Below are 10,999 nucleotides of genomic sequence, written 5' to 3' on the forward strand. Positions count from 1 at the left end.
ATATGTCGTTCAAGTGATACCGCGCGAATGGACAGACCCGCAGGAGATGGTCCATGGCTCATTGGAGCAACTGAATTGCATTGCGAAGAACCACTGATAACCAGGTAAATCCGATGACGCCGAATGAAGTTGTGACTGTCGTTTTCGGGATCGGAATTTTCTGCGACTGGAGTTTAGTAGACGGCGTTGCGCGAGTCGATCACAGAAAAGACCTTCACCTCGCCTCCTGTAGTAAATCCCCAGTGGTAAGCAACGCGCTATAGACCGGTGTCATGCTAGCATTCAGCCGATAGTCGGTGTTGATTCGCGATGAACAATCTACCTTTTTTTAGGTGAAGGGTGGGTGAATGCGTTTGCGCGCAGAGTGTTATACTCCCGCAAACTTTACACCAACAGGCTGCTAACAACACACCTCCCTGTCATCAGGAAACTAGCCGTTTGACATATTACTTCGCGCTAGCCATCACGCTCGCTCGGCTTAGGGAGCATTCTAGTCAAGGAATTCCTTTCAGTGGCGAGAGGGGAGAGGAAGAAGGGCTTCAGGGAATCCCCTGCTAGCCGGTCCCCTCTCTGCTCAAACTCAATCTTCTTCACAACGAGAAGAACTTGAGCGTAATGAACAACATGACCCCATCTGGCAGCGCTTCTCAGCAGCTCTTTGACAATGTTGTCTGGAGAGAGCTCCCCTGTGTCTGCATAAGGCTACTGTCGAAAGCCTTCCCACCTTTAACAAACGAAAAGAGAGTGCTCGCCATTGTCAGGAGATCGTGCCTTCCTGATCTTGTGCAGACTAAACGACTAAAAACCCCCATGCCCACTTAAAACTTGAGTCAGGAAATTGTCAATCACACCATGGTTTCGATTTAGCCACGGATTTAAATTGTCGATGAGCTATATACTCCATCTGCTTCTTGGCTCATTTTACCAAGAAATTTGCCACTCAGTAAGTGTGCGTTGCCGTTCTTCACGGGTAACAATTTCTTTTAAAGGGCTTCAATCTTGCGATCATCATCACGGTGGGTTCCAAGACAGTGTGATAAGCAGACGCCACTCGCAAAGCTCTCTGTCACTCGGGTAAGACGCTCAGAGTGCAACTCTTTCTCAAGATCATCAGACCATACCTTCACGCCGTAGAGCAGAACAGACTACGTTGCTCCCTTAACAAGAATCTCCTAGTAGACGTAGAACCCCCAACATTCGTCATTAACCGACTCACGTCCAAGGCTCTAGCTGCAGCCCTGTCCACTGTTGCGTTAATTTCCTCGAAGAAGCTCATCTTGGAGTCGTGCATTAAATCAAGATATTTAACCGTTGATTTAGACCCTATAATCCATTCGCAGGCAATATGGAACGCAGGGTCGGGATTGTCTTTTTGGTCAAGATGACTACTTCGGTTTTTTTCCACCGAGAACCCATCGCATCAATATGCCAAATCTGCTTTGCGCCTGTTCAACAGTGTGTCCAGCAACAAGTGCCCCAACGTCGTCTACATAATCAACCAGGGTCGAATCTTCTGACATGTCGAGTTTTAGCAGACTATCGTCGGAATTGTTTCAGTGGTCCAGAAGATGCACCCTTGTGCTATTCACGACGTGGTTTCCACCCTTCTTTGGCCTTCTAACGTCTCATAGAGCAGATAGCGGTCTTTCAGATAATCCCTCAATATTCGCAAGACTTAGCTTGGCACCTGGAATGAGTTTTCTAATGTGCCAAGCATATCTGTCCATATTACGGTGTTGAAGGTTTTTCTAACATCAAGCGCTTACTCTGAAACCGAATTCCGTTAGGAATAATCGCTTCAACGACTCTACTCCTGATGAACTTTTCAAACACTTTCTCGGCCGTGTCATAAGCTGCGATCATGGTTTACTTTTCCTTTGCGGAGAATGTGAATTGACTAGAAGTCTTCTAGAACTCGCCACCTGTCCACCTGCTTCCTTTGCATCCTGAGCGCCAGAACGTTGCTCCAGTGTTTAAAACTACGAGTCTGGTTCTTACCGCTTGGGACCTGGGTGCGGCCTGCCGTATTCTAGGACTTTAGCTTTAGAGTCACCTATCAGAATTTACCATTCCATGATGAAAGCATTCCCTCGAGCTTGGGCAAGAACAGGAATTCGAACGCGGTCTTGAATCCAGATTGCAGTGGTACCCGATAAGCCAAGATGCCGTGAAGCCGGGTCCCTGTTCCGGTATTGCTCGCTGATTAGTACTAAATTAGCTTTTACGTCCGCAGCGAACTGCACTAGGAACTCGTGAGCGGTTGCACTCCATTGAATGTTGATTTGTAGGAACCTGATCATGCTAGCTGCATTCCAGCCCTTTCTAGTTCCAGTCTGAAACCTAGACACCACCCTCAACCCAAAGTCTGTGCAACGCTTTCACCAGATGCCTCAAAATTCTTGCAGAGAATTTTCGCTTTCATTGTAGTTCTTCGCTTGATGACCAACCTGACCGCATTTGCGGCATACTGTCATCCTCTCGGATCCCTTGCAAGTTGCTGACGTGTGTCAGCCATCTACCTTTAAGACAAGATGGAGCACAAGACTACTACTACAAGACTGCGTATGCGTTCGAAAACACCCTTGATTTCTTTTAGTAGAGCGGGTCAACGCTATCAGCCAATGGAGAGTTGCGTTATGAAATTGCTTTACGCATTAACGCAACCTGGATGAAGTGGCGTTCCACAACTGGTGTCCTTTGTGATCGACGTATCAACGAACGTCTCAAATCTAAAATTTACCGCAATGTCGTCCGTCCAGTCGCTCTCTATGGTTCGGAGTGTTGGCCAACCATAAAAGACAATGAACGACGTCTTGCGGTAATGGAGACAAAGATGCTACGTTGGACTAGTGGCGTCACACGTTTAGATCACATCCGAAATGAGGATATCCGCGATCGTTATGGGGTTGCACCGATCGTGGAAAAGTTGCGTGAGAGGCGTCTTCGATGGAGAAGAACGAGAATTCACTTGCCAAGATTGGTCTGAACATCGAAGTCGATGGTAAACGACCAAAAGGCAGATCTAAGCAACGGTGGCTTGATACGGGATGGATGGGGATTTGAAAGCCTCGAGATTGCACCCAGATCAGGCATTCGATAGAGCCAAATGGCGAAGCCGATCACGACGAGTCGACCCCGCTTGTGAACGGGACAAAGGCTGAAGAAGAAGAAGAAGAATGTCGTTGGAGTTCACCAAAGTTTTGGCAACTACCATAATGATGAAAACGCAGTATATGTAAAGTAGATTTAGATAGAATCCTGCAACTTCATACCTCTGAGATCAATGAAGGATCCGTGTTTGGTTAAGGAGTTTACACCGATGATCACTGATTGCACGTCTACGTCGCAGGCCCAAATTCAGTGTCTACCGAACGCGGCAACTTTTATTTTTTTTTTTGCAATTTTCTGAAAGTTGTTCCCTTATTAGTTATCCTAGTAATTTATCCAGTGACACTTTCGAATGATAAATGCCATCCTGGCCCGTATTGATATACCCCGCTCGGCGGAACGAGTATAAAAAAATAAAAACCAAGGCAAACAACCACAGCCGGTCTCCACCGAAATCATATGCATGCAGTACTCACTATAGGATTAGGAAACAACATATCTATGTATATATTACTTCCGGTTCCGGAAGAACCCTCCATAGTGAGATACATCGACGATGGAACGTTTGCTTTTTTTTTTATAAAACATCTTGAGAATGTGGGGCTGTATTTGTGCGGCTTGCCCATGAGGTAGAGCTCAGTTCTATAGAATTGTAGTTGGGCTGCGCCGATAGGGGTGGTAGCTAGATGAGGAGTAAAATGATGGGACTGCTTAAAAAGGGTCGGTAAGCCTACACATCCGTCTTGACTATTCTGAGCAGCAATATTCGTCGAGATCGTCGGCTGTATGCCTCGGCTTAATGAGCTGAATCCAGGACCTCCATAGCAGTATTCACCATGGATTTGCCTACTATGAATCCAAAATGTCTTAGGGATAAGTCCCCGGTAACACAGAACGCTTCAACGATGCTACTCCTGATGAGTTTTCGAACACTTTCCCGGAAGTGTCAAACATACACAGCGGGCGATACGCACACAGCAGTTCAGGCTTTCCTTTACCTTTGCTGATTAGCATGAGCTTCAGGCAAGCGTTAAACGCCCCTGCTTGTTAATTGTGAAAAGAGGGCAGTTGTCGACGCCTTCCGCGATGTTAACATCAACCTGTACCGGATGCGTGGGGAATAATGCCTGCACAATGTAGTCCATCTGGTTGGTACTTAGTTTGCAATGTTTCAACCGAGCCCCTATTTTCCAGGCGACAAGTGTATAGCCAAATATCCACGGGTTCTCGTTTGCCTCGTAGAGTATGTTTGCTTTGATTTATTCCGCTGCAGAGTCTCCTTTTTGTTGTTCTATACTCTGTTTTTATGGCGCACGCCTCCTCGCGGACTTGTAAATGTTGCACCAAATGGCAGTTGTTATGACACCCTTTCTGTAGGTCGACAGTTTCTGCCGTCTGCAAGCACATATAAAGTTTGTCACACCTGGGACTTCTCCGGGGCATAGAAGCTTCACAGGCTGCCGTTATCAACGCTACTCCCCCCCCCCCCCCGCCGCAACAACTTCGACAGCTCGACTTTCCACACGGAGGGGAAGCGCCCCGTTAGTGCACGCAGCAAGTAACGTCAACCATTTCGAACGCGATGTACTGATGGTCAGTTGGCGGAAAGTCTTCTAGAATGCGCCACCTGTCCACCGATGGTCCCAGAGACACCGAAGCAAAAGTTATATCAGAGATAATTCTTTCGCATCCTGGGTTCCAGAACTTGATGCTTTGATCCGGTGTTTAAAACTACGAGTTTGGTTCCTACCATCTGGAACCTAGGTTAAGCATGCCCTATTCTAGGTCTCCAGCATTAAAGTCACTTCATGCCAGAATTTGCGACTCCGTGCCCGAAAGCCATTCCCTCGGCTTTGGGCAAGAACATGAAGTTGAAAGCGGTTTTGAACCCAGATGGCAGCGGTGTCCGATAAGCCGAGATGCCGTGAAGCCGGCTTTTATCTCTGCGGTAACAATTTGTAGTATGCGGATCATGCTAGTAGCATTCTAGCCCTTTTTAGTTCCATCCTGAAACCTGGACACCGCCCCTAATTCACAGTCTGTGCAACGCTTTCGCTAGACGTGACGCTATCCTTGTAGAAAATTTTCGCTTTCACTGCAGGTCTTCGCTTGGTAACCTATCTGACTGGATTTGCGGCATTGTGCCCTACTGTCGGGTCCCTTGCAAGCTGCTGACATGTGTCAGCCATCTGCCTTCAAGACGAGGTGGAACAGGCTGGCCCACTGTTTTCTGATGGCTTCGAGGTAAGGTCCGACAAGATCGAGGGGTCCGGAAGGAGGATAGTTATGCTCGGTGCAGTGCAGAAATCCTTGAATTCTTTTAGGAGAGCCACGGAATGTCATCGGAGTTCTCCCAAAAGTTTGGCAGCTTCCGTAATGATAAAAACGCAGGGTGTATGAAGTAGTTTCCATGTACGATGCTGTACGATGCAACCCCAGTCAATGAATCCTGCAGCTTCATACGTCTGATGTCAATGAAGGAACCGTGTTTGGTTAAGAGGTTTACACCGATGATCACTGATTGCACGTTTACGTCGCAGGCCCAAATTCAGCGTCTACCGAGCGGGGAGATTTTTATCTTTTTGTAATTTTCTGAAAGTTGTTCCCTTACTAGTTATCGCAGTAATTTACGTAAAGACATTTTCCAATGGTAAATTTGTAATGAACTTAAGGGAAATAGGAGGACCAGACGATCATCACAAGTGGCCGAAAACGACTTAGAGGGAAGAGCTATTCCAGAAACCTAAAAAGTTGGCGAAATTTACCGTGAAGGTCCGCCCGTAAAGACTGAAGCTTCATGAAAGTGCTTAGTAGACGCGTTCTTGCACGCCTTTATGCTAACCAGGCTGGGGAATTTGGGGGTTCTTTGAGCGCTTTGATCCCTCACGTTTCATTATTACAAAATTAACGTGTCTATAGCGCACCGGATTTAAAAATAGACCACAAACAGAGAATTCCACGACAGCCTAACGATGAAGCCAGAACACGAGCTACAACTGGAAAATAAAAAAAAACGGCTCGACGGCGCTCGCGGCCCCTGAGGTTTCCTTCCATCGTTGACATCCTCAGGTCATTGTTTAGAGGATGCCCCTAGTAAGGTTTTGCGAGGTCGAGGACTGGTGGATGGGTCGAAATAGGCTGAGTAAAGCGCCGTACAACAGCATCTAGCCGAATAAAATGCACTAGACTGAAGGATAGTGTTTGCTGTCTGTCGCCCAAATGAAACTGGATTTCGTTTGTCCAATACCCAACAAGAAGCAAAACGTTCGTCACACTCGATCGCCTCAATTGCAAGGGGATAATGATTAAGCGCTGGTGACGCTAACGATCAGCTTCAACCCTTTCAACATTGCAGTTAGACCTTGTCGTGCACTGTCTGAATTTGTTTACAACTTACACAACTCAGCTTTAATAAAAAACCTTCTCACGAGTCCTTCGACTGCACTAGTACCTCATACCTCATTCGAGAAATCTGACGATCTGAAATCGTGTCGCTTGTCGCTCCGAACAAACACTCACTCGCTAACAACAAACTCGAATTCCACAAATTTATTTAAATTTTCATTCTCCCCTCAACGCTTCTTGCACTACCAAACTCTAATCCCTCCAAAACGAACAAAAATCGCACTCCCAAAATCACTGGCTGTTCCGCGGAACGGGCACAGGTGAAAATCGCTTCGGCCCTCTTCTCGCTCCAGCGAAATTCCTCGATCATTCCCTACAGTCTTGCTTTCATCGCTCTTTCCGGTGCCACCCAAAATCTTTCCCTTCGTCTCACCGGCCGTTGCATAGCTGTTCAACCACGAACCGGTCCCCATGTCGCTACGCTCGCCTTGAACTCTGTTGAACTCCGAAAGTTCATGTTGCAGCAACATGCATGTGCGCCTACGCATGCGGCAAATCATTCCCCTCTGTCAAGATTAATTTGCCGGAATGCATTGGGGTAATTGCACATTATGAAATGCATTATTCGAGCAAATGATTTTAGAAAGAAACGAATGAGATTCCGCTCCCGTCGCGAAGCCGCAGTCACTACAGGGCAGCTGGGATTCCAAGATCCGCTCGAGGAAAAACAGCTGAAGACCAGTGAGACAATCACTGTTGGTAAGCACGTGCTTTACGAGGAAAGGCAGCCAATGATCCAGAAATGAGTTAGGCCTTGAGGTCCATCGCGTCAGCGACGCCCAGGTTACAACCCTCCATGTCTTCTAACTCGTATTGAGCTTAGAATCGCAAGTTGTAACCCCTTTCTTGTGTCTCTCTTGCTTGGAGGATGCCTCTGCTCTCAGAATAGCAAGTTTATCCTCAGAACAGACCTCCAAGGTCGCATCATGCAATTCGCTCAGTTGTCGTAAAAAGGCGTAAGTACTCCCATGGGTGACCATGCTCTGCCCAAAAACGACGTGATAGGGGAAAGTCCTTATCAAGACGTGTTTCGCTGAACGAAAGGCACAGTTGATGGATGACAGCTTGTTATCTCAATCGCTTTGATCAGGACCGATATAAGCGCGTATAGCAGGCAACAGTGAATGATTTACTCTCTCTGAGGTGTTTCCTGGCCCACATTGATATACACCGCTCGGCGAAATGTGAATAAAAAATAAAAACCAAGGCAAACTACCACAACAGGTCTCCAGTAAAATGATATGCATATAGTACTCACTATAGGACTGGGAAACAACATCTGTCTACATATAACTTCCGGATCCGGAAAAACCCGCCATAGTGAGATACGCCGACGATAGAGCGTTTGCTTTTATTGTAAAATATCTTGAGGATGTCGGGCTGTATTTGTGCGGCGTGCCTATGAGGGAGAGCTCAGTTCTATAGAATTGTAGTTGGTCTGCGCCAATAGGGGTGGTAGCTAGATGAGGAGTAAAATGATGGGAATGCTTAAAAAGGGTCGGTAAGCCTACACATCCGTCTTGACTATTAAGTAGTTTTTGTGGATAGAAATCCCACACAAGAAACCATCTAAGATAGTGTCTATAGCTAATTTCCACTCTCTAAGGACCAGTAGGTGGGTGGATGGTAAATTCACCCCAAAGTAGTTGTTTTTTTCACCGCGCATATTTAACTTTGCTCCTTTTTTCCTTTACAGATTATTCGAAGCTCTCAGTGGAGGATTTCTCGAAGTTAGCTGCGGACAATGCCAGCAAAATGACACCATCACTCCCAACCGATTCCTATGCAAAGGGTATAGCAGAGGTGAATTGGAGCCAATCCTATGGGACACATCCTGGACAAACATATACTCATCCTGCTAGCAATGATTATGCAGCCGCTGCCCACTTGCACCAAGCGAACACTGCGGCTGCCATCTATTCAAATCCTGTAGCCAGTCAGGCGAAGTATTGGTCGTGAAATAGATTGAATTGAAATTGTAGAATAATAAGTTGTTAGTCTGAGTTATTTGTCCTTAAAGAATTTATTGTATTTAGATAGCGGAAATAAAGAGATTTTCTCTGATAGGAGTAAAGTAATTGTTTATTTCACTGAAGATTTCACAATGGGGAAACATGGATTCATCCAACCTCGTCATTTATAGTTTAATTTTCATCAGACTATTGGGGACTAGGGGTCGAAGTTGTACTCACTTCTTGTCCGTCAACTTGGTTCTTACAAGTTGTAGCCTGTACACATTGTAAGCTACTTGCATTAAAGGCATACCCCGAAGGACATGTGTTGTGATTATATTGATACCCGTAAATACTCCAAAAGCAATCGTAGAAACCGGTGCACTTCACCCTGTCTGCGAAGCGACCTTCCCTTGTACACTTATAAACGCACTTCAAAGAATCCTTATCGTATTGCATGTTCTGTGGATCAGGACATCGGAACACATACGGTTTCTGCACATTATTCCCACTGAAGCAGTAAATTAGTATCGATGGATCTGCTGAGCTTATTATATATTGATTGGGTGTTTTCGAGCAATCGATATTCTGGCAAATCGATCGGACACATAGACCGGTCTTAGAATTATACACGTAATTCGCAGGACACTCGTAGACCCCAAGGGGCGCAGCATTCGGTGCATCACATATATAATACCGCCTACAGTTGCTGGGATCAGGGAACTGTCCATGTCCTGTGCACTTATAATCCTGAGGAACACACGATTGAGAGTTATCTATAGAAGCCACGCACGCATTACTCGTGAGGTCACAGTAGGGCCTCTGAGAATTGATTGAGCTGCACGTTTGAATATTGATTTGTTCACCAGCACAAGTCTGAAATAGCGAAGGTTGAATAATAGACAAACTAAGGACAATTGGATGTATTACTCACCAATAAATTTAGGCAGTCAGCGCATTTCGGCCCCCAATCGTTAGCTCCGCAAGTCTGAGGAGTACTACCTTGTCTAGTTGCTTGCAACAGCCTTGCCTTTTGACCTAACCCTCTTGATATGATGCACTATAAGAAGTATTAAGTAAACAAGTATCTTACCAGAAACTTTACTTCAGATGCAAGTGGAACTAATTTAGGTATGTCCGCGAGAGTACTCACCAGAAGCAGAATTAAGTTTACTACTAGATTGCACCGAGCGTTCTTCATTGTTGCAATGTATTCTTACGTAGTGAGATTACTTGCAGTCACAGTAAATCTTTTATAGTGCGGAATGATGTGTGCTTAGTTGCAGAATTTGAACCGAATGAAAAACCAACAATGATTTACAGTTGTTTATCTCAAATTTTCAAAGTTATTATCACACGTTCAGAAAACGTCTTAATCCTTATTTATATTCTTTGATAAATACTAAAATATTGAAACAATTCTACTCAAAAAGCCGGATGTTAGCAGGGAGTCAACTGGAGAGCATCAGTTACAATCAAATGATAAGTTTAGTTCAAGGTCATCTAACTTCCATTCAATTGATAGATTGCAATAGTAGAGTTTGAGGTATCCAATCAAAGGGTATTATTATCAAACTAAATGGAAAAAGACAACAAGTCGGAATACCGGAAACTGACACTCGGTGGTGGACAACTTGGCAACTGCAATGATACAAGTGTTTTAGATTTGAACAATTCGAGAAACCGGAAGCTTAGAGCGTTACAGAAATCATCACTCTTTCTACTCCTCCCACTCCACGCCTTTCTAACAAATCTCAAAACTAAGACCGGCATCGAAAAGTACCAATCGAAACCTTTCATTTGATACCCCACATGACTATATTTGGCGAAAAAAATTTGTACACCCCCCTTTTACATGTATGGGGACCCCCCCCCCTCACACTAAATTTTAACGTAGAAGGATATTGCTCACTGCATGTCTGGGCGTTCACAGTTCCTACCTTCACACCAAGTTTCGTGTCAATCGGAATAGCAGTTTCTGAGAAAAGTGCATGTGATAGACAGACAGACAGACCAACAGCCAGACAGACAGACATTGAACCGATTTTAATCAGGTTTTGTTTTGCAAACAAAACCTCAAAAAGAAAAAGGAGCGAAGTACCACTCTACCGAGAACACCAGTAACAAAATGGAAGAAAGATGAATAGAAAACAGATCGCTGGACGCCAAAAACGGCAACAACAGCGACCGCACATATTCAAAAGGAGCGACAGCAGAAGAAGGACCAGGACCAAGAAAAGGACCCATTCACAAGAAGTTCGTCAACTTTGAGATCTCCGCCAATGTCAAACATCGACATCATCAACGGCGCAACAACCGGTATCCGGTCTAGGCCTGACTTAATAAGGAACTCCAGACATCCCGGTTTTGCGCCGAGGTCCACCAATTCGATATCCCTAAAAGCTGTCTGGCGTCCTGACCTACGCCATCGCTCCATCTTAGGCAGGGTCTGCCTCGTCTTCTTTTTCTACCATAGATATTGCCCTTATAGACTTTCCGGGTGGGATCATCCTCATCCATACGGATTAAGTGAC

General features: G+C 45.4%; 2 protein-coding genes across 2 annotated transcripts in view; one reads left to right on the forward strand and one right to left on the reverse strand.

The window, feature by feature from the left end:
• LOC119654466 (protein gooseberry-neuro) overlaps positions 1 to 8,497 on the forward strand; it is a 155,699-nt gene extending 147,202 nt beyond the window's left edge. Inside the window, exon 5 of the mRNA XM_038059883.1 lies at positions 8,210 to 8,497. Within this exon, the coding sequence (XP_037915811.1) occupies positions 8,210 to 8,472 (263 nt within the window). The 3' untranslated portion in view covers positions 8,473 to 8,497. The remainder of the gene's footprint in view (positions 1 to 8,209) is intronic.
• Positions 8,498 to 8,517: 20 nt separating this feature from the next.
• Positions 8,518 to 9,732, reverse strand: LOC119654467 (peritrophin-44-like). The gene is made up of 3 exons (XM_038059884.1): positions 9,619 to 9,732; positions 9,400 to 9,525; positions 8,518 to 9,341 (listed from the first exon to the last, which is right to left on the reverse strand). Exons 1-3 carry the CDS (start codon positions 9,664 to 9,666, stop codon positions 8,673 to 8,675), a joined length of 843 nt encoding a protein of 280 aa, XP_037915812.1. The 5' UTR covers positions 9,667 to 9,732; the 3' UTR covers positions 8,518 to 8,672.
• Between the last annotated feature and the right edge of the window lie 1,267 nt (positions 9,733 to 10,999).

Source organism: Hermetia illucens, chromosome 4, assembly GCF_905115235.1.
Source record: "Hermetia illucens chromosome 4, iHerIll2.2.curated.20191125, whole genome shotgun sequence".
In the NCBI taxonomy this organism is placed as follows: domain Eukaryota; kingdom Metazoa; phylum Arthropoda; class Insecta; order Diptera; family Stratiomyidae; genus Hermetia; species Hermetia illucens.

Bases quoted from the DNA above. Each gene is read 5' to 3' on its own strand.
- LOC119654467 (XM_038059884.1), bottom strand. From the start codon at position 9,666: ATGAAGAACGCTCGGTGCAATCTAGTAGTAAACTTAATTCTGCTTCTG. The intron at 9,526-9,618 runs GTGAGTACTCTC...TACTTCTTATAG, and splicing joins TAAACTTAATTCTGCTTCTG to TGCATCATATCAAGAGGGTT. The intron at 9,342-9,399 runs GTGAGTAATACA...TCGCTATTTCAG, and splicing joins CTGACTGCCTAAATTTATTG to ACTTGTGCTGGTGAACAAAT.